The sequence below is a fragment of the Equus asinus genome, chromosome 17 (genome assembly GCF_041296235.1).
Source record: "Equus asinus isolate D_3611 breed Donkey chromosome 17, EquAss-T2T_v2, whole genome shotgun sequence".
Taxonomy (NCBI): domain Eukaryota; kingdom Metazoa; phylum Chordata; class Mammalia; order Perissodactyla; family Equidae; genus Equus; species Equus asinus.
Window position 1 is genome coordinate 35,369,096 of NC_091806.1, and position 24,444 is coordinate 35,393,539.

The 24,444-nt window shown below is 37.4% G+C and overlaps 2 protein-coding genes across 2 annotated transcripts; both read left to right on the forward strand.

The window, feature by feature from the left end:
* Window positions 1-387: 387 nt before the first annotated feature.
* LOC139040670 (olfactory receptor 4D11-like) lies at window positions 388-1,188 on the forward strand. Its single transcript, XM_070487421.1, has one exon. It carries the CDS (start codon window positions 388-390, stop codon window positions 1,186-1,188), a length of 801 nt encoding a protein of 266 aa, XP_070343522.1.
* Window positions 1,189-20,994: 19,806 nt separating this feature from the next.
* LOC139040477 (olfactory receptor 4D10-like) lies at window positions 20,995-22,356 on the forward strand. Its single transcript, XM_070487248.1, has one exon. The coding sequence runs from the start codon at window positions 21,155-21,157 to the stop codon at window positions 22,088-22,090; it is 936 nt and encodes a 311-aa protein (XP_070343349.1). The 5' UTR covers window positions 20,995-21,154; the 3' UTR covers window positions 22,091-22,356.
* The last annotated feature ends 2,088 nt before the right edge of the window (window positions 22,357-24,444 follow it).

Here is a 24,444-nt window from a genome sequence, read left to right on the forward strand (position 1 = left end):
AACTTTAAAAGATCACAAAGTCCCCAATCAAGTACGGTAGGAAAGCAAATGATCTAGCTCAAAACTCAACTTGTACTAATGAGGGAACTGAAGCAAGTAGAACTGAGTGATTTCCCTGGTAACACAGATAGTTCATGAAGAATAAGATATATTTATGTATGTTCATTTTCTGTATGAGGTAAAACTTTGATTTCATTACCTAAGTAATATTATTTCTTTCCAAGCTGTACTTGGAGGAGGAAATATCATCCAATGGCCCTGAGAAATCATACCAGGTTGTCTGAAATCATTTTTTGTGGCCTTACCCAGTCTCAAGAGTTAAGCTTGCTCTTATTTTTATTTTTAGCTGTGATTTATGTAACAACTGTGTTAGCAAATGTTGCCATCATGATCACTGTGACCTGTGAGCCTCGCCTTCACACCCCCATGTACTTCCTGCTCCGCAATCTCTCTGTCTTGGACATCTGCTTCTCCTCCATCACTGCTCCGAAGGTCCTAGCAGACCTTCTGTCAAGGAGAAAGACCATCTCCTTCAACGGTTGCATCACACAGATGTTTTTCTTCCACCTCCTCAGTGGAGCAGACATTTTTTCTCTCTCTGTGATGGCCTTTGATCACTACATGGCCATCTCCAAGCCCCTGCACTATGTGACCATCATGAGTAGGGGGAGATGCACTGCCCTCATTGTGGCTTCCTGGATGGGGGGCTTTGTCCACTCCATTGTGCAGATTTCCCTTTTGCTACCCCTCCCCTTCTGTGGACCTAATGTTGTTGATGGCTTCTATTGTGATGTCCCGCAGGTGCTCAAACTCGCCTGCACTGACACCTTTGTCATTGAGCTTTTAATGATTTCCAACAATGGCCTGGTCACTACCCTGTGGTTTGTCCTTCTTCTTGTGTCATACACAGTGCTCTTGATGATGCTGAGAACTCAAACTGGAGAAGGCAGGAAGAAAGCCATCTGTACCTGCACAGCCCACATCACTGTGGTGACACTGCACTTTGTTCCCTGCATCTATGTCTATGCCCGGCCCTTCACTGCCCTCCCCATGGACAGAGCTGTCTCCATCACCTTCACTGTCATCATCCCTGTTCTGAACCCCATGATTTACACCCTGAGGAACCAAGAGATGAAGTCATCCATGAGAAGACTGAAGAGAAGACTCATGCTTTCTGAAAGGGGATAGCCTGATTACAGATTGTGGATCAAGCTGCAAGAATATAATTGAGATATTTTCTTAAAATATTAGCTGTCACATATTGTCATGCTTCAACCATAAATAGACGAGTATAGCAAGATGGCACAGGCACAAAGGATCAGCTACCTGGCACAACGATATTGAGAAGGAACACCAGCAAGAAATTAAGCAGATAGAACATAGTCCTTAAAGAGCAATTGACAGCAAGCAGGGCACAAACGTGAAATACTGTAGAAGTTCTTGGTGTCCAGGCAATGGGATGAAAGATAGGACTGTGGTGTCCAGACATGCAGTAGGCAACAGGGACACAACCATTCAGTATGTGTAGAGACTTAGTTTTAAGGATCTTCATTGTCTTTCACTCCCTGTGACTTCCTAACAGTTGGATGTGACCTAGAACTTATACAGTCTTATTTTTAAAGCTCCAATATATGCCTACAGCAGGGGTAAGAATCTGGAACTACCTGTCTAACTGTTCATACTATTGCCTCAGACATAAGTTAGTTTGACTAGTTGAGAAAGGAAAAGCTGTATCTAAGCCAATAAATATTTTTTTCCTATGTGCACTTCTTTGTCATTTCCCTTACCACAGTGCATTAAAGAGCTCCAGAGAACTTAGCAGATCTAATTCTCCATTATATTTGCAGTGACTAGAAAAGTGCCTGACCTGTAAGAAGCTATTAGTGTTTGTTCATTGAATTTGTGGAATGGAAGGAAAGGAATTTATATAAGAGTATGACATCAGTTCTACTTAGTCATGGTTTTTAGAATTTATTTATTTATTTTTATTGAAGTAACATTGGATTATAACATTATAAAACTTTCAGGTGTACATTAAAATATATTTCAAATTCTGTGTAGATTACATCATGTTCACCACCCAAAGACTAATTACGATCCGTCACCACACATGTGTGCCTAATCACCCCTTTTGCCCTCCTCCCTTCCCACTTCCCCTCTGGTAACCAGAAATCCAGTCTCTGTTGTTATCTTTTTGTTTGTCCTTTCTTTTAATCTTCTACTTAAGAGTGAGATCATAGAGTATTTGACTTTCTCTGTCTGACTTATTTCACTCAGCATAATACCTTCAAGGTCCATCCATGTTGTCACAAATGGTCAGATTTCAACATTTCTTATGACTGAGTAGTATTCCATTGTGTATATATGCTACATCTTCTTTATCCATTTGTCCCTTGATCAGGACCTAGGTTGCTTCCAAGTCTTGGCTGTTGTGAATCGTGCTGCAATGAACATAGGGGTGCATGTATCTTTATGAATTTGTGTTTTCAAGTTCTTTGGATAAAGACTCAGCAGTGGAATAGCTGGATCATATGGTAGATCCATTCTTAATTTTCTGATTTCATAATTTTCTGAAACTCCATACTGTTTTCCATGGCAGCTGCACCAGTTTACACTTCCACCAGGAGTGTACAAGGGTTCCCTTCTCTCCACATCCTCCCCAACATTTGCTGTTTCCTGTCTTGTTAATTATAGTCATTCTGACCAGAGTGAGGTCATATCTCATTGCAATTTGATTTATTTTTCTCTGATAGTTAATAATGTTGAACATCTTTGCCTGTGCCTGTTGGCCATTCATATGTTTTCTTTGGAGAAATCTCTGTTCAGATCTTTTGTCCATTTTTTAATTGGGTTGTTAGTTTTTTTATTGTTGAGATATATGAGTTCCTTCTATATTTTGGGTATTAACACCTTATCTGATATATGGTTTGCAAATATCTTCTCCCAATTTCTAGGTTGTCTTTTCATTTTATTGATGGTTTCTGTTGCTGTGCAGAAGCTTTTTAGTTTGATGTCATCCTGTAGGTTTATTGTTTTACTATTGTTTATCTTGCCTGGTCAGACATGGTATTTGAAAGACTGCTGGAAAGACCGATGTCAAAGAGGGTACTGAGTATATTTTCTTCTAGAAGTTTCATGTTTTCAGTTCTCACATTCAAGGATTTAATCCATTTTGAGTTGATTTTTGTGCGTGGTGTAAGATAACAGTCTGATTCCATTCTTTTGCACGTGACTGTCCAGTTTTCACATGATTTATTGAAGAGACTCTCCTCTATCCATTATATGCTCTTGGCTCCCTTGTCAAAAATTAGTTGTCCATAAATGTGCGGGTTTATTTCTGGGCTCTTGATTCTGTTCCATTGATCTGTGTGTCTCTTTTTGTGCTATTACCAAGCTTGGTTTTTACTAAACCTTTGTAGTATATTTTGAAATCTGGGGTTGTGGTACCTCCAGCTTTATTCTTTTTCCTCAGCATTGCTTTGGCTATTCGGGGTCTTTTGTTGTTCCATATAAATTGTAGGATTCTTTGTTCTATTTCTGTGAAAGAATGATGTTGGAAGTTTGATAGGAATTGCATTGAATCTATAGATTGCTTTAGGAAGGATGGATATTTTAACTATGGTAATTCTTCCAATCCAAGAGCATGGAATATCTTTCCATTTCTTTGTATCTTCTTCAATTTCTTTCAACAATGTTTTATAGTTGTTGGTATACAGATCTTTCACCTCCTTGGTTAAGGATATTCCTAGGTATTTTATTGTTTTTGTTGCACTTGTAAATGGTATTATATTCTTAATTTCTCTTTCTACTACTTCGTTGTTAGTGTATAGAAACGGGACCGATTTTTGTATGTTGATGTTGCATCCTGCAACTTGACTGTATTCATTTATTATTTCTAAAAGATTTTTTAGTGGATTCCTTATGGTTTTCTACATTTAAAATCGTGTCGTCTGCAAAGAGTGACAGTTTTACTTCTTTTCCTATTTGGATCCCTTTTATTTCTTTTTCTTGACTGATTGCTCTAGCTGAGACTTCCAATATGATGTAAAATAAGAGTGGTGACAGTGGGCATCCTTTTCTGGTTCCAGTTCTTAGACGGATAGCTTTCCGTTTTTCTCCATTGAGAATAATATTAGCTGTGGGTTTGTCATATATGGCCTTTATTATTTTGAGGTATTTTCCTTCTATACCCATTTTATTTAGAGTTCTTATCATAAATAGATACTGTATCTTGTCAAATGCTTTCTCTGCATCTATTGAGATGATCATGTGATTTTTATTCTTCATTTTGTTAATGTGGTATATCACATTGATAGATTTGCACATGTTGAACCATCCTTGCATCCCTAGAATGAAACCCACTAGATCATGATGTATCATCTTTTTAATGTACTGTTGTATTAGATTTTCTAGTATTTTGTTGAGTTTTATTTTCATCGATGTTCATCAGTGACATTGGCCTGTAATTTTCATTTTTTGTATTGTCCTTGTCTGGTTTAGATATCAGGATAATGTTGGCTTCATAGAAAGATTTAGGAAGACTTGCCTCCTCTATAAATTTGTGTAACAGTTTGAGAAGGATAGGTATTATGTATTCTTTGAATGTTTTGTAGAATTCACCAGGTAAGCCGTCTGGCTTTTGTTTTTTGGTAGGCAATGATTGCTGTTTTGATCTCCATACTGGTGATTGGTCTATTCAAATACTCTACTTCTTCTTGATCCAGTTTTGGAAGGTTGTATGATTCTAACAATTTATCTATTTCTTCAAGATTATCCAATTTGTTGGCATATAGCTTTTCATAATATTCTCTTATAGTCTTTTGTAATTCTGAGATGTCCATTGTAATTTCTCCTCTTTCATTTCTGATTTTGTTTATTTGAGGCTTCTCTCTTTTTTTCTCGGTGCTTCTAGCTAAAGATTTGCTAATTTGGTTTATCTTTTCAAAGAACGAGCTCTTGCTTTCATTAATTTTTTCTATTTTTTTCAGTCTCTATTTCCTTTATTTCTGCTCTGATTTTTATTATTTCCTTCCTTCTACGGATTTGGGGCTTTGTCTTCTTCTTCTTTTTCCACTTCCTTTAGGTGCACTGTTAGTTTATTTGGGGTATTTCTTGTTTGTTGAGGCAGGCCAGAATTGCTATAAACTTCCCTCTTAGAAGCACTTTTGCTGTACCTCATAGATTTTATCATGTTGTATTTTCATTTTCTTTTGTCTGCCAGTATTTTTTATTTCTCCTTTGATTTCACTGACCCAATCGTTGCTCAGTAGCATTTTGTTTATTCATCACATTTTTGTGGCTTTTCTGATTTTCTTCCTGTAGCTGATTTCTAGTTTCTTACCTTTGTAGTCTGAAAAGATGCTTGGTATTATTTCAGTTTTCTTAAATTTATTGTGACTTGTTTTGTAGCCTAATATGTGATCAGTCCTGGAGAATGTTCCATGTGCATTTGAAAACAATATGTATTTTGTGGTTTGGGGATGGAATGTTCTATATATATATCTACTAAGTCAATCTGGTCTAATGTGTCATTTAAGGCCAATGTTTCCTCATTGATCTTCTGTTTGGGTAACCTATCCATTGGTGTAAGTGGAATGTTAAAGTCCTCTATTATTATTGTGTTACTGCATATTTCTCCTTTTATGTCTGTTAATGATTACTTTATATATTTAGGGGCTCCTATATTGGCTTCATAGATATTTACAAGTGTTGTATCTTCTTGTTGCTTTGTTCCCTTTATCATTATGTAGTGCCCTTCTTTGTCTCTTGTTATAGTTTTTGTTTTAAAATCTATTTTGTCTGATATAAGTATTGCTACCCCTGCTTTGTTTTCTTTGCCATTTGCAGGGAATATCTTTTTCCATCCTTTTACTTTCAGTTTGTGAGTGCCTTTAGGTCTGAAGTGTGTCTTTTATATGCAGCATATATATGAGTCTTGTTTTTTTTTATCCAGTTGGCCACCCTATGCCTTTTGATTGGAGCCTTTAGTCCACTGACATTTAAAGTAGCTATTGATAAGTATGTATTTATTGCCATTTTGTTACTTTTCGTTTTCTAGATGTTTTAGTAGTTCTCTGTTCATTCTCCTTCTCTTGCTCTCTTCCCTTGTGGTTTTATGGCTTTCTTTAGTAATGTGTTTGATTTCTTTCCTCTCACTTATTTGTTCACTTATTATAGGTTTCTGATTTGTGATTACCATGAGGTTCCCATATACTATTCTACATATACAGCAATCTATATTGAGTTGATAGTCTCTTTAGCTTGAGCTCTTGTAAAATCTCTAATCTCTTACGCCCCTCCTCCCACATTTTATGTTTTTGAAATAATATCTAATTTCTTATTTTGTGTGTGTCTATTCATTACCCTCTTATTGTTGAATAGGTAATTTTAGTATTTTTGTCTTTTAACCCTCATATTATCTTCAGAGGTGGTTGATCTGCTGCCTTTACTGTATTTTTGCCTTTACCAGAGATTTTTATTATCTGTTTGGTTTTTTGATAATGTTCTTATCCCTATTTGTGATCTTCTCTTTCCCACTTAAATAAGTCCCTTCAGCATTTCTTTTAGAACTTGTTTCATAGTAGTAAACTCCTTTAATTTTTGCATGTCTGGGAAGCTCTTTATCTCTCCTTCCATTCTGAATGATAATCTTGCTGAAGAGAGTATTCTTGGCTGTAGCTTTTTTTCCTTTCAGCACTTTAAATATGTCATGCCACTCTCTTCTAGCCTTTAGGGTTTAGGCTGAGAAGAGCACCAATAGCCTTATGGGCTTTCCTTTGTATGTCATTTATGGCCCTTCTTTGCTGCTTTTAAGATTCTCTCTTTATCTTTAATTGCGGACATTTTAACTATAATGTGTCTTGGTGTGGGTCTCTTTGGGATTATCTTGTTTGGTGTTCTCTGTGTTTCCTGTACTTGGGTGTCTGTTTCCTTCCTTAGGTTAGGAAAGTTTTCATCTATTATTTCTTCAAATAGATTATCTGCCCTTTTGTCTCTATCTTCTCCTTCTGGGACACACATAATACGAATGTTAGTGTGCTTGATATGGTCCCAAAGTTCTCTTAGACTGTCCTCATTCTTTTAAATTCTTTTTTCTTTTATGTGTTCAGCTTGGGTGATTTCCTCTAGTCTTTCATCCAGCTTGCTGATCCTTTCTGTATCATCTACTCGGCTATTAAGTCCCTCTAGTGAATTTTTCATTTCCAGTATTGTATTCTTCATTTCTGACTGGTTCTTTTTTATATTTTCTAATTTTTTGTTGATGTTCTCAGTGTGTTCATCCAGTCTTCTCCCAATATCTATGAGAATCCCTATGAGTTTTTGCTTGAAATCTTTGTCAGGTAGATTGCTTATTTCTGTTTCATTTAATTCTTTTTGGGAGGGGGGTTGTCCTGTTCCTTTGCATGGAATGTATTCCTTTGCCTACTGATTATGCCTCTTTCTCTGCGCTTATTTCTATGTTTTAGGTGAGTCAGCCATGTCAACTGATCTTGGAGAAGTGGCTTTATGTAAGAAAAGCCTTTAGAGGCCCAGTAGTGTGCTTCCCTCTCATCAGCAATCCAAATGACCCATGAGTGACCCCTGTGTGTGCTATTTATGTCCTTCTTCTGTGTCAGGGTTGCTCTTACTGCAGATACTCAAGGAGTCTAGTCTTTCACTCCCTGGCCGGCTGTTTGTAAGTTGGGTTTGGGGAGCCCCAGCAGCATTGGCAACAAGATCTAATAGCACACTCTTGTTGCAGTTTTCCTGTTACTTGAGTAGGTACCCAATGTAGTTGGTTGCTAGGCTCAGGGGATAACAGTTGCTGTAGGCCTCAGGCTTGCAAGGCTATTGTCAGCTCTCTTAGAATCACAGTTCTGTCGGGCAGGCCTTAGGCATGGGGAGCACTCAACTCTTTCAGGCTTCAGAAGGTGGGGCAAATCTTGTTTGTGGGCTTTTGTGAAGCACAAGTCTTCTGCCACTGATAAGCCCCCCCCCCGCCCCCAGTCCACACACACCATAAACACAGTCCTGGCTCATGAATACTTCCTGATCTCCTGAAGTGTACTCTGTAACCACACTGTAGATGCCCCCACCCCTCCACCAATGCCGCCCACAGTTCATCTGGTCCTCACACAGGCCCTGCTCCACAGAGGTGGACACACCAGCCTGTCTGTAGAGGATTAAGGTACCCAGTCTACACAGGCTGACAAGTAGCATGAGGGCTTGTTGTTACGTGGTTCCAGTCCCTAGAGTGGGCTGCCTGCCTGGGATGAACTGAATTAAATCCATTCTTTATTGGGTGCAGGGGTGTGGCAGACCCTTGAACTAACAAGCCAGGGGAAGAACTCCAATGGCATCTGCCAGCATCTATATCAGCTCTCCTGTACTTGGTCACACCAATGGCTGCCACTAATGTCTCAGTCTCTGGAGTGGTCTCATCACTCACTGAGATGCACCCAGAGCCTGCCAGGTGAATCTCTTTTCACCAAAGGACTGTGGAACTTTCTTTTTGGTGATTTTAGGTTGCTGTCTGAGATGGGTGAATCTATGTATGGGCCTTTTAAGAGCTGGATATTTCCAGCTTTCTTCTGATAGCTTTTCTGGGGTTATTCCCCATTGCAGTTAATAGCCAGTGGAGCCAGATAGTAGGACACTTATCTCAGTTGTGCTGAGTCTGAAGGATGCTTATAGTGGTACAGTGCCCTTACTAAGGGCCTTACTTTTCCAAGGGAGGCTGCATACCTTAGGATGGCTCCCATCTGGCTGGCTGTGAAGCTCCACCACTCACAAAGGTGGCTTCTTTTTCTCTCCATAAGGAATTTCTCCCTCTTCTGCCTCAGTCAGGACAGTTTCTTGTTGTGGGTGTTCTTTTTATCCACATTTCAGTTGTCTGTCTGGGATAATTTTTCCAAGAATAGTTGTGATCTGGCTGTGTTTGTGGGAGGAGGTGAGTTCAGAGTCTGCCTATGCTGCCATCTTGACGAGATCCTCCTTGGTTTTTAGTATTTAAAATTGTCTCTATTTCTTGAACAGATACTTCATCATGGAAGTCAAAGGAAATGGAAGTATTTGAATCACAGTATCTGCAATCTTATACTCAAGATCTGGGCATCTGTGTGTCTCTTTATGAGAACACCAAATCAAATGTTAGATTCAATAACATTTGTTGAGACCCATGTACACCATAGAATAGAAACATCCCAGGAAAAATGAATGTTTTGCAATATTCATGGAAAATGAATGCACAAATTCATTCAATCGGAGTTTCAATAAACCAGTGCTTTGAGTATGTCCAGACAGACACTTGAAATACCTGACAATCATATATGGGAGGATGGAATTTTTTTACTCTCTCTTTCTTCTGGAGCACAAATCCTAGTAAGATTGAGTAAGTAAACAGATTCATAGAAATGTAGCAGTAGGCTAATTATTATGATAATAATAATGATAATGTAAGACTGCATTCCTTCATTTTCATTTATTGGAAACAGCTAGATTTTTTAATTTATAATTTCTTATATTTTAGAAACATAATACAGTGCATGTATTATGTATTACGTAATTTCTTCCATGGGAAGCATCTGATACACAAACACTTTAATATTCTGTATGAATATTTCCACAAACATGCAATAAATAAAAACTGTGCATGGTGTCACATAAATTCAGATCAAATTTTGCAACAAAATTAATTCATGTCAGATCAGAGCTTACTGCCAAATGTATTCCTAAAAATTTTCCAGCATTCAGAGTTTTGAGATTTCAGAATGACTTGCAAAAAATGCAGAAGCTGAGTAAGAGGGAGTTGTAGTAGGAAGAGTAATCCCCCCACAAAGATATTCACATCCTAATCTTCAGAATCTGTGAGTATGCTATTTAGATAGTAAAGGAAATTAAGGTTGCAGGTGGAATTAAGGTTGCTAATGAGCTGACCTTGAAGAGGGAGATTACCCTGGATTATCTGGGAGAGGGCCAATAAAATCACAAGGGCCTTCAAAAGTGGAAGAGGTAGACAGAAGAGGAGGTCAGAGTAAGCAACGTGAGGAGTACTTGAGTTGACATGGTTGGCTTTAAAGACGGAAGTATCCACAAGCCAAGGAATGTAGCTAGACTCTAGAAGCTAGAAAAAGAGAAGAATGGGTTCTGCCTTAGAACCTCCTGAAAAGAATGCATCCTGCCAACACCTTGATTTTAGCTTTGTGAGGCCCATGTCAGATTTCTGACCTACAGAATTTTAGGACAATAAATTTGTGTTGTTTTAAACAACTAACTCTTTGTAATTTTGTAACAGGAGTAGTAGGAAACTAATATAAGAGAAATGCTTCAATTGGAGATGAAGGGGCTGTATGGACTGAAAAGGTAAAGAAAGAGAAAAATGAATAAAAAGGGTCAGAGGTGGGACAGGGCTCAATCAAGGGAAGGTGCCCACATGTTTCTCCCAAAAGCCTAAGAATGAGCAACACACCACGCACAAATCTCAAGTACAAGGGCAATGGGCTAGAGAAGCCAGTCCCAAGCTGTCACCACTTTAAAACTCTGTAGAGGATGAAATCGACCTTCAAATCTGAAGTAAAGGTCTAATTTAACACTCTCATAAATTCCACATGTAATTGGCTAATAGTGAGATGACTTGATATCAATTGAAGTGCCCCTAGACTTTATGAAAAGAGACTCAGAGATGGAGTCTCAAGCATTTTGTATATTGACTATACTTACCATATTAGAATTTAAAATGTCATCCACTGTAAACTGTATTTGCCACTTTAATGACAGCTAAGTAGTAAAAATGAAGCATTTCCATATCACATATACTCATTGATTGTAAGACAAATCTTAATTTCACGGATGTTAAAATATGAAAGAAAAGTTCATCTTAGAACTCAAGAAATTGAATATTTAAAAATACAGTCATGTGTCACATAATGGCATTTTGGTCAATTCAGACCACATTAATGACTGTAATCCTACAAGATTAATACCATATAACCTAGGTGTATAGAAGTCTGTATTATCTAGATTTGTGTGAGTACACTCTATGATGTTCACACAATGACAAAATCACCTAAAAATGAATTTCTCAGAATGCATCCTCACCATTAAGCAACACATGACTGTATGAGGTAATCAGTCCCTGTCACACACACATACACATGCAAACACACACAGTCACACACAAAGACTTTTCCAAAGAGAGACAGGTAAAAAGTAAACAAGTTTTATTTTGTCAGCCATGTATTTTAGGAACACAGAAGACTGTCGTCAACTCACTAGTACAAAACAGATTTTTATAATCAACTTCTGATCGTCAATAACACTACATTATTTATGTGCAGTTCATCATTTTCTTGGTATTAAAATAAAGTGTGAAACTTCTATTTTTGCTCACTTTAGGGGACCAAAGATGCTACAGCTACAGTTCCTCATTTTGGAAGACATGAAGATACTTATCTTATGGGAAGCTGATAAGATATTCTCTTCTAGACACCCTCCTTTTGTTTCCCAAAGATCCAGGCACATTCAGGAGTTACACTTTTCTCACTGAACATATAAACAAATGCACTCTATGGACTTGCAGCCTTTCAAGAGAAAGAAGTAAAGACTCAGTGCGTTGAAATGTAATTTTTAAAATTTCCAGGATATACGAAAGTATATAATTTTCATGGGAATTATAGGTTACCAAAATGGACTAAAAGAAAGTAGAAAAATCTTAACAGAAAGTGCCCCTCCTCCTGCCCAGCACTCCAGCTCTGCCATCAGACAGACCACCGCACAGAGAGAAAAGTAGCCAGCAGCTGAGGGGATCACACAGGTGAAAGAAAGTGCCCCTCCCCCTGCCCAGTGATCTAGCTCAGCAAATGGCCAGAGTGCCACACAAACAGAAAAGGAGTCTGTTTTGAGCTAGGGAGCTGCAGATTGTGGCAAGCTCAGAATACACAGTGCCTGATCCCACCCAGTGGTGGCAGTTGGAAACTGTGAACAGATAATATCATGAGGGGCCGGCCCAGTGGCACAGCAGTTAAGTGTGCATGTTCCACTTTGGCAGCCCGGGGTTTACCAGTTCGGATCCCGGGTGTGAACATGGCATTGCTTGGCATGCCATGCTGTGGTAAGCGTCCCACATATAACGTGGAGGAAGCTGGGCACAGATGTTAGCTCAGGGCCAGTCTTCCTCAGAATAAAGAGGAGGATTGGCAGCAGTTAGCTCAGGGTTAATCTTCCTAAAAAAAATAAAAGATAATATCACGAGATGGAGACAAAAATCCAGGCCATCAAGCTGTATGAAGATATTAAATCTCAAGAACAGAAGGAAAATGACAAGTACCCAGCAATCAGCCCCAACAGCATGGAAATTCACAACCTAAATGACAGAGAATTCAAAATAACTATCATTAAAAAAATACTCAACGAGTAACTGGAAAATGCAGAAAGGCAGTTCAATGAATTGAGGAACTTCTTCATAAAAGAGATTGAAACTATAAAAAGAACCAATCAGAACTGTGTGGAGATAAAAAACACAATGAATGAGATGAAGAAAAATCTGGATTCCCTAAACAATAGAGCTGATATTATGGAGGATTGAATTACCAACTTAGAGAACAGAAATATAGAAATGTTTCAGATGGAGGAGGAGAGAGAACTGAGATTAAAAAGAAAGGGAGAAATTATCTGAGAAATATCAGACTCAATTAGGAAATGCAGCATAAGGATTATAGGTATTCCAGAGGGATAAGAGAAGGAGAATGGAGCAGAAAGCTTGTTCAAAGAAATAATAGCAGAGAACTTCCCAAACATGAGGAAGGAGTTGGAAATGCAAGTGAAATAAGCCAATATATTTCCTAACTGTATCAGTGTAAAAAGACCTTCTCCAAGGCATATATTAGTAAAGCTGGCAAAAGTCAATGACAAAGAGAAAATATTAAGGGAAGCAAGGCAAAAGAAAGCAACTAACAAAGGAACCCCTAACAGGCTTTCAGTGGATTTCTCAGCAGAAACCTTACAGGCTAGGAGAAAGTGGAATGATATATTCAAAATTTTGAAAAACAAATACTTTAAGCCAAGAATGGTCTATCAATCAAAAATATGCTTTAGATATGACAGAGAAATAAAAAGTTTCCCAGATAAACAAAAGCTAAGGGAGTTCATCACCACATGCCATTCCTACAAGAAATCCTCAGTAAGGCCCTCATAGTGGAAAAATAAAAGGAAAGGGGCTACAAAGCCCTGAGCCAGGAGATAAATAGGTAGGCAATAATCAGGAAAATGCAGCTGTCTATTAGAACAGATTAGTAAACACTTAACTATAACATTAAAGATAAAGGGAAGGAAAACACCAAAATAAATATAATCTTGTCATTTTAACACAAACTCACAACACAAGATGGAAAAAGATATGACAATGATAACCTAAAAGGGGAGGAGGAAAGAGATGGAATTGGTTTAGTCTAATGAAATAAAAGGCTATCAAAAATGCACTAGCTCATCTATAAGATATTTCTATAAACCTAATGGTAATCAGTAAACAAATAATTAAAACAGAGACATAAGGAGAAAATCAAGAAAATCATCATAGAAAACTACTTAACCCAATTGGTAATCCAAAATACATGGGACGAGAAAAAAGGGAAATGCAGAAAATAAGCAATGAGAGGGGAGCATTAAGCCCTCATATATCAATAATCACTCTAAATGTAAATGGATTGAATTCTCCAATCAAAAGACAGAGTGGTAGGATGGATTAAAAAACAAGACCCAACAATATGCTGCCTCCAGGAAACACATCTCAGCCCCAAAGACAAACACAGTCTCAGAGTGAAGCAATGGAAGAAGATATCCCATGCTAATGACAAATAAATGACAGCAGATGTTGCCATACTTGTATCAGACAAAGTAGATATCAAGATAAAACAGGTAAAGAGACACAAAGAGGGGCAGTATATAATGATTAAAGGGACACTCCACCAAGAAGAATTAACATTTATAAATATTTATGCACCCAACACAGGAGTACCAAAGTACATAAAGCAACTGTTAACAAACTTAAAAGGAGATATTACCAACAACACAATAACAGTATGGACCTGAACACTCCTTTTAAATCAATGGATAGATCATCCAGACAAAAATTCAACAAGGAAATAGTGGAATTAAATGAAAAGACCAGATGGACTTTAGAGATATGTATAGAACACTCCATGCAAAAACAGCAGAATACACATTCTTCTCTAGTGCGCATGTAACATTCTCAAGGGTAGACCATATATTGGGAAATAAGGTAAGCCTCAATAAATTTAAGTAGATTGAAATAATATCTAGCATCTTTTCTGACCATAATGCTATGAAACTAGAAATCCACTAGGAGAAAAAAGCTGGGAAAGGGACAAAAATGTGGAAACTAAACAATATGCTACTGAACAACAAATGGATGATTAAAGAAATTAAAGGAGAAATCAAAAAATACTATAGACAAAGGAAAATGAAAATGCATCAGACCAGCTTATACGGGATGCAGCAAAAGTGATCCTAAGATGGAAATTTATAGCAATACAGGCCCATGTTAACAAACAATAAAAATCTCCAATAAGCAACCTTAAACTTCTCCTAACAGAATTAGAAAAAGAAGAACAAATAAAGCCCATACTCAGTGGGTGGAGGGAAAAAAGAAAAAGTAGAGCAGAAACAAATGATATTGAAACAAAAAAGACAGTAGAAAGGATCAATGAATCAAAGAGCTGGTTCTTTGGGAGGATAAACAAAATTGACAAACCTTTAGGAAGACTCCCTAAGGAAAAAAGAGAGAAGTCTCAAATAGATAAAATTAGAAATGAAAAAGGAAAAATTACAATGGCTACCACAGAAATACAAAAGATTATAAAAGAATACTTTGGAAACCTATACGCCTACAAATTGGACAGTTTAGAAGAAATGAATAAATTCTTAGACTCTTACAACTTCCCAAAACTGAATCAAGAAGAAATAGAGAATCTGAATAGACAAATCGCAAGTAGAGAGGTTGAAATAGTAATCAAAAACCTCCCCCAAAATAGAAGCACAGGAACAGATGGCTTCTATGGAGAATTCTACCAAACATTCAAAGAAGATTTATTAACTATCCTCAAACTATTCCAAAAAATTGAGGAAGCCAGAACACTTCCTAACACATTCTATGAGGCCAACATCACCCAGATACCAAAAGAAGACAAGGATAACACAAACAAGGAAAATTACATGCCAATATCACTGATGAGCATAGACGCAAAAATCCTCAACAAAATATTGGCAAACTGAAAACAGCAATACATTAAAAAAATCACACACCATGATCAAGTGGGATTCATACCAGAGACACAGGGATGGATCGACATCTGTAAATCAATCAAGGTGATACACCACATTAACGAAATGAGGAATAAAAACCACACAATAATCTCAACAGACACAGAGAAAGCATTAGACAAGATATAACACCCATTCATGATAAAAAAAACTCTCAATAAAATATATATAGGGGCCGGCCCCATAGCACAGCAGTTAAGGAAACATGTTCAGCTTCAGCAGCCCGGGGTTTGCCTGTTCAGATCCCAGGTGCAGACATGGCACTGCTTGGCAAGCCATGCTGTGGTAGGCTTCCCATGTATCAAGTAGAGGAAGATGGGCATGGATGTTAGCTCAGGGCCAGCCTTCCTCAGCAAAAAGAGGAGGATTGGCAGCAGTTAGCTCAGGGCTAATCTTCCTCAAAAAAAAATGTTTATAGAAGGAGAGTAACTCAACATATTAAAGGCCATATATGACAAACCCACAGCCAACATCATACTCAATGGAGAAAAAATGAAAGCCATCCCTCTGAAAACAGGAACAAGACAAGTGTGGCCACTCTCACCACTCTTCTTCAACATAGTATTGGAGGTTTGGGCCAGAGCAATTAGGCAAGAAAAAGAAATAAAAGGAATCCAAATAGGCAATGAAGAAGTGGAACTCTCACTATTTGCAGATTAGATGATTTTATATGTAGAAAACCCTAAAGAATCCATTGGAAAATTATGATAAATAATCAACAACTACATCAAAGTTGCAGGGTGCAAAGTCACCTTACAAAAATCAGTAGTATTTCTATATTCTGATAATGAACTAACAGAAGAGAACTCAAAGATACAATCCCATTTAGAATTGAATCAAAAGAATAACACGCTAAGGAAGAAATTTAACCAAGGAAGTGAAAGATCTGTTCACTGAATCATAAGCCATTGATGAAAGAAATTGAAGAAGATATATATAAATACAAAGATATTCTATGCTCATGGATTGTAAGAATTAATATTGTAAAATGTACATACTACCCAAGGAGATCTACAGATTCAATGCAATCCCTATCCAAATTCCAATAACATCTTTCACAGAATTAGAAAAAGCAATTGAGAGAAAGAAAAATAAATTCGGAGGCATCATACTTATGATTTCAACCTTTATACTACAAAGCTTTAATAATCAAAACAGTATAGTCTGGCATAAAAACAGACATACAGATAAATGGAACATAATCAAGAGCTCATAAATAAATCCATGCATATACAGGCAATTAATTTACAACAAAGAAGCCAAGAATGTACAATGGGAAAGGGATACTCTCTTCAATAAATGATACTGGAAAAACTAGATAACTAGATGCATAATAATGAAATCAGACCCCTGTCTTACACAGCTCAGAAAAATTATTTGAAATGGATTAAATATTTAAACATAAGACCTGAAACAATAAAACTCCTAGGAGAAAAAGTCATGGAAAATCTCCTCAACATTGGCCTTGTCAATAATTTTTTGGATATGACACCAAAAGCACAAGCAACAAAAGAAAAACTTAATAAATGAAACTACATCAAACTGAAAGCTTCTGCACAGCAAAAGAGACAATCAAAACCTGAGAAGACAACCTACAGAATGGGAGAAATTATTTGCAAATTATGTATCTGATAAGCTGTTAGTATCCAAAACACATAAAGAACTGATAAACTCAATACCAAAAAACACACAATCCGATTTAAAAATGGGCATAGGAACTGAATAGATATTTTTTTAAACAAGGTATTCAAATGGCCAATAGGTACATGAAAATGTGCTCAACATCACTAAGCATGAGAGAAATGCAATTCAAAACCACAGTGAGATATCAGTTCACACCTGTTAGAATGGCTATCATCAAAAAGACAAAAGATAAGTGTTGGTGAGGATGTGGAGGAAAGAAAATCCTTGTGCACTGCTGCTGGAAATATACATTGGTACAACCACTGTGGAAAACAGTAGAGAGGTTCCTCAAAAGATTTAAAATAAGACTACCATATGAACCAGCAATACCATCTCTGGATATATACCAAAAGGAAATGAAATTAAGGTCTTGAAGAAGTATCAGCACTTCTATGTTCATTGCAGCATTATTCACAACATTCAAGATATGAAAGCAATCTCAGTGTCCATCAATGGATGGATGGATAAAGAAGGTGTGGTCAGTCACAAAAAATAGAAAGTCCTGCCATTTGCAACAACACAGATGGACCTTGAGGGCATTATGCTAAGTGAACTAAGTCAAACAAAGACAAATATTCTATGATCTCATATATATATGGAACCTAAAAATCTGATCTCATAGAAACAGAGTAGAATGAATGTAGGTTACCAGGTGTTGGGGATGGGGAGAAGCAAGGAGATGTTGGTTAAACTGTACAAATTCCCAGCTATAAGATGAATAAGTTTTGGATCTAATGTAAAGATGGTGATTATAGTTAACAATATGGTAACAATACTTGAAAGTTTAAAAGAGAGTATGATCTCACTACCAAAAAGAATGAGTAATTATGTGAGGTGATGAAAGTGTTCGCTAACACTAAGATGATAAGCATTTTGCAATTATAAATGTATCAAATCAACACATTATATGCCTTAAACACACTCAATGATATATGTCAATTAAATCTCAGTAAAGCTGGGTTGGGGGAGGAATTACCCATCTCAAACACATAACCTGCATCATGCACTTTTTAATCTGTGTAGGCTAGTTCACAGTACTAAAACAAAATGGAAAAGCAAGTAAATCCAAACCCATCAGCATTCTGCAAACAGTGGAAGTTCATTTTATATAAGATCACATCATTCAATAAATTCAGGTAATCTTAAGTAACTATTATGATTTTGTAGACAGCTTTACTAACATACTTATCTAGATGTATCCAAATTGAGAGTTTCCATTTGAGTAGAGTGTTGGAAAAAAGGAAAAACGTGCATTCCCCAAACATCATCTAAGTCTTGTTTCTCTACATGCAGAGACTTAGAGCAACATCATGAGACTATAATCATTCTGCATATAATTAGAAACTAGACTGGTAGCAAAGGATTTGAGGTGCAGTTTTTTTTGAGATTTTTGACAATCAAAATGAAACTGATTTGTATATACTGTCCTCTGAGCCTTACAAGCAATGAAAACTGGACCCTTTTTCTCTCTCAGGTGCAGTATTTGGCATGTTTTAACAAAGTTCTTATTGAGCTATGGATAAACAGATAGATTTCTTCTACTGCCTCTAAAGAATTTGGATATCAATCAAAATGTGTCTGTCTGTGTATGCGTGAATGTGTGTTTACACATGTGAATGTTTCAGTAACTTCTTAATAACTCCCTTTGAAACTTCATCACCAACAACAGAATCAGGCACTGAATTCCACTTCCTTGTCCAATATTATTCCCTTTGCAATTCTCACATTAAGCCTGAGGCTGAGGGATTTGCACGTAAGATAGGGACACAGAGGAAGTTCTTGAAGATGTGATTCTTTGAATCTGCCCTTTCTTTCCTGAAAGGAGAATAAAGACACTAAGATATTTAGTCTTCCAAGAGGCTCTGCCTTCAGAAACAATATTTTCAAGAATTAACGTCACTAGTGTCACTAGTGTTTTATTCTGGTCTGTACCTGATGACATACAATTTGTAGTTGGAGTTTCAGGATCAAAGGTATTAGGTAAAGATGTTAAGATTTAGCTAAGGTTAAAGTTATCGATAGTGACATTGAGATGTCGTTATTGATTATACAAACTATGTATGAATAGTTTGACTTTGATATTTTCCAGGTATACTAAATGCTTCAGAGCCAAGATGATCTTCTCAGTGACAGAAACAACAAAGGTGGGTGTTAACTATTGGAAGAGAGGTGATATGTTAAGAGGGATTCAGAAATGTGGTCCACTCAGTGTGAGAGAAGGCATCATTCGTTTGCTGTGATCATTTGAGTTGCTTCTTGATGAGATAGTCTCAGACTAAGCTCCACATAAATTGGGTTTCCAGAACCCCTTTCTGAAAAATTCTTATCTTCAGACAGACTTTACCAAATTTTCTTTTCTTTGTTTTGTTTCTCTGAGAAAGATTATCACTGAGCTAACATCTGCTGCCAATCCTCCTCTCTTATGCTGAGGAAGATTGGCCCTGAGCTACTATCTGTGCCCGTCTTTCTCTATTTTTCCTATGTGGGACGCCTGCCACAGCATAGCTTGATGAGCAGTGCATAGGTCCGTGTCCAGGATCCGAACCAGTGAACCTGGGGCCACCAAAGCAGTGCATGCAAACTTAACCACACGGCTATCAGGCGCACCCCAAAATATTCTTGTTATACAAAATGAGACCCTATATACATAAGATTGAAGAGGCAAACAAAACAATGTTTTTTCCATCCTATTTCTATCTTTTCCTTAACTTCAGTCAAACATAGATTCACACTATATTCCATCTGAAAAACAGGAATAACATTAATACTTTCTAAAGGATAGTGGTGAAAATTCAATGTCAACATTTCATAACTCTTCACACACAGTAAACACTCAAAAAATAGCAGCTTTTATTACTGATAGAAATCATTATATCTCTTAGCATAGTTCCTATCCCAACCAAATCAATCTCTACTTTTCTCTTGACATTTTACATTTTATCATGCATTATGTTCATCAATTTATACAAATCATTCACTTTCGCTAAGCTGCAAACACTTTGACAATGTGGTCCCATTTGTTCATATACATTTGAACATTGCAATAAATGTTGACTTGCTAAGTATAAGGTGGAATAAGTAATAATTATAAAATTTCCTAAGAATGACCAATAACAGCTTATAAAAAATAGGTATTATTCTAAACATATCTACATCTCTCCCTCCTGTGTGAACCCTCCACTCTCTTAGCTTTGATCCACACAGAGAAAGAGGCAGAAGAGAGTGTGGTTGATAGAGTATGGATGACCTTTCAAAAGTGGGTCACTATCTTTATTCTCTCCCCCACACTCAAGCAAGGATCACAACAGTTACGTGAGATGAATAAGTTCTAGAGAATTGCTGTGCAGCACTGTGGCTATACTGTATTGGCACCCAAAAATTTGTTAAGAGGGCAGCTCTCATGTTTAAGTGTTATCACAATAAAAGAAATTAAAGATATTCTTTGATATTTGTATTTATATATTGTTTCAATGTGTTTCTTAAAAATAAATTTTAAATATTTAAAAATAATTAATAAAAATTCTGATTCGTATAAGGTAATGACAAAGAAAAGCTACATATATGGAATAACAGTTGGCAATTTTAAGAAATTCAACATAAAACAGCCAACAGTAAGGAAACTGACTCATGCCACAGCAACATTGCAGTAAGAAACAGAATGATACTCTTTTTTTCTTTTTAGCAAGACAAGACCCTGTGGAAGTCAACAGAAAGTTCACTAATATGAATATTAAACTTTCATACTATGAGTCTACAGTGGCTGGAACCACATTGTACTTATCTTTCTGTTTATGATTCAGACATTTTGGACATTCGATATATTTGGAGGGAAGAAAACAATAGCAAAATTTGAAAACTAAAATAAATTAAATAAAATGTTATGTAAACATCACTGCTGAGCATAAAGTTTGTTCTTTTCAAAAATAGTTTTATAAGAACAGAATTATTGAATGACTTTACATGGGATAATTTGATTTGATCACCAAACTGACTGCAATCTTAAAAATTTAGACAAAACAACAAATCACAAACAGCGCAACCACGCGAGGAACATTCTGAATTGTATTCTTAGTGCTTGAGAAGAAAACAAAATAAATAGCCAAGTCTTTTCAAATGAAGAAGCTTGAAACAAGAGAGAGAGAAAGAAGTTGACTCAATGGAGCTAAAAAACTGCACGAGGGTCAAAGAATTTATTTTCCTTGGCCTAACCCAGAATCAAGAACTGAACTGGGTCTTATTTCTTTTCCTACTTTTTGTGTATGTGACAACTCTGGTTGGAAACTTTCTCATCATGGTCACTGTGACTTTTGAATCTCGCCTTCACAACCCCATGTATTTTATGCTCCGTAATTTGTCTATTGCCGACATCTGCTTTTCCTCCATCACAGCTCCCAAGGTTCTGGTGGACCTTCTGTCACAGAGAAAGACCATCTCCTTCAATGGCTGCTTTACTCAGATGTTTTTCTTCCACCTCATTGGAGGGGTGGATGCATGTTCATTGTCAGTGGTGGCATTAGATCGCTATGTGGCCATCTCCAAGCCCCTGCACTACGTGACCATCATGAGTAGAGGCCGTTGCATTGGGTTAATAGTGGCCTCGTGGGTGGGGGGCTTTGTCCACTCCATCGTACAGATTGCCCTTTTGCTGCCCCTCCCCTTCTGTGGACCCAATGTTCTTGACACTTTCTACTGTGATGTCCCACAGGTCCTCAAACTCGTCTGTACTGACATTTTTATGCTTGAGCTGCTGATGATTTCCAATAATGGACTGGTCACTACACTGTGGTTTATCTTCCTGTTTGTGTCCTACACAGTCATCCTAATGATGTTGAGGTCTCAGGCAGGGGAGGGCAGGAGGAAAGCCATCTCCACCTGCACCTCACACATCACTGTGGTGACCCTGCACTTTGTGCCCTGCATCTATGTCTATGCCCGGCCCTTCACTGCCCTCCCCACCGATAAGCCCATCTCCGTCACCTTTACTGTCATCTCCCCTCTGCTGAACCCCTTAATCTATACTCTGAGGAACCAGGAGATGAAGTCAGCCATGAGGAGACTGAAGAGAAGATTTCTGCCTTCTGACAAGGTATAGGCTGGTCTCTCACTCCTTCTCATCACCTTTGAATATGTTTGTCCATCAAATAAAATGTATTGACTAAAGGATTTCTAAATAGTTTTTATATTTCTACTAAGATACACATTATTTTCAAAGATTCTGGATCAGGCTGCAATAACAATGTAAAAAGATGGGTTTAATGTTCTAAAACGAAGTAGAGAAATCAAATTGTTAGCTGGAGAGGTGTTCATTGCTTTTGCAATAGGGCCTTGCAAGAAATAAAGGAATCAGAATTGAAATAAACTCAGACAATTTTATCATATTGCAATTATTGTGGGTTTTTTCCCCAGCTCCTTTGTGATGTAATTGACAGATAAAAAAGGCATATGGTGAAGATGTACAACTTGAAATTTTGATATACATATAGATTGTGAAATGAACATTGAGGGAAAATGGGTTAAGGTGGGATATCTCTCTGCTATTTCTTACAACTGCATGGGAATCTCCAGTTGTCTAAATAAAAATATCAATAAGAAAAAGTAAAATATATATATGCTGAGACATTCCAAGTACATAACTTGTTCCCAGGAAGGGAGCTGAGACACATATTAGAAAATAATACAGGGGGCCGGCCCCTTGGCTGGGTGGTTAAGTTCATGCATTCCACTTTAGTGGCCCAGGGTTTTGCCATTGAGGATCCCAGGCATGGACCTAACACCACTCATCAAGCCATGCTGAGGTAGTGTCCCACATAGCAGAGCCAGAAAGACCTGCAACTAGAATATACAACTATGTCCTGGGGTGCTTTGGGGAGAAGAAGAAAAAGAGAGAGAAGATTGGCAACAGATGTTAGCTCAGGTGCCAATCTTTAAAATAAAAAAAAGAAAGAGAGAAAGAAAATAATACAGATGGGGCATTGGATTCTATATGGTCTTTCATAAAGTAATCAAATCTTAAGGAAGTAAACACATTCAAATTAAGTTCCTCCTCTGATTCTATTATGTGATAAACTAAATAACTATTATCTGAAGATTTTTCCATCCAAAGCCCACAATCCAGTGATTGAGAGCAGGTGTCTTGAAGTTAGCACAGCTTGATTTAGAATACAGACCTCAAAAATTATGAGTTCTGTGACCTTGTGCAGGGTCCTTACCCTGACCTTCCTCTGAACCCCACCTTCCTGCTTGCCACCTCCACCACTTTCCCTCAGTGCCCTGGGCTTAGCTTGGGCACAGAACTCATGACTTTGTTTCCAATTCCCTGTCCTCCTTCTTCCTATCTCCCCCAGTAGAATTATGCTTTTATTGTATCCCCAGCATCTATCACAGCAAGCAAAACATAGAAAACACTCATAAAAATTGTTGAATTACAAAACTCAATGAATGAATATCGTCTCTAACTCCTTTCTGCTCCTCAAGTCATTGGAGAATATGGTTAAGAAAACAATTGCTTCATGGTTATTATTCTCTCTTAATATGATGCCCTAAAAAATGACAGAAACCTATGAAGCTACATCAGACTATGCATATACATTCAAAAAAGTTGGCTTGAGGTGGAAAACATTATTCAATATATAAGCTTGGCTTTTATTGTTTACTTTTTATGCTATTTACAGCTGCTGGGAGTTGTGCTTTTTCCTCTCATGTCTGGAGGTAGATCCCAGATGTTAAAATCTTTGAAACTAGAAACATGTTCATGTCTCAGTCCAAATCTCAGTCCAAAAATCAGACATGCAAAGGCCATGAGATGCTGATCTTCCCAGAGATCCAAGAAACAGCAAGGAGGCCTTTGTAAGTGGATGAGAAGAGGAGAGGTGTAGTACTAAAGGTAAGAGATATTATGGGGCCATAGGATGACCATCTTTAGATGATTGTGAGGATTTTGACTTTCACATTAAACAAGATTGGATACATTTGGAGGGCTTGAAAGAGCAGAATAGTGATGCATGCTTTAACAGAATTGCAGGAGCTACTGTTATTAATAGACTGAAGAGGAGTGAGGACAAAAACAAGATGAGGCAATAATCTCATGAAAGAAATAATGAAGACATGATTTAGGGTAGTAATTGTGGAGATGGTGAGTATTTTGAAAAACTTTGAAGGTCAAGCAAGTGGGATTTGCAGATGGATCCAGTGTGGATATTCCGGTTGCGTGTGTATCCTGTGAGAACTGCATCACCCACTTTGTTCACCAGCTCTTTGGGAGCTCCCTCACTCTTGACTAAACAACCTCTTCAGGTCCAAGTGCTGCTTCCAAAGCTTTGTGTCAAACTTCAGGAATCACCCTACGTGCATGAAACTGCCTAAGGAAGTTGCTCAGAATCCTTAAGAATGGACATTTATTTCCCAGTACAAAAACCTCTAAAAGGAAATGTCAGGAGTAATGTCGAA

Excerpts from the sequence above, each read along its gene's own strand:
- LOC139040670 (XM_070487421.1), top strand. The coding sequence starts at position 388 with ATGATCACTGTGACCTGTGAGCCTCGCCTTCACACCCCCATGTACTTC.
- LOC139040477 (XM_070487248.1), top strand. The coding sequence starts at position 21,155 with ATGGAGCTAAAAAACTGCACGAGGGTCAAAGAATTTATTTTCCTTGGC.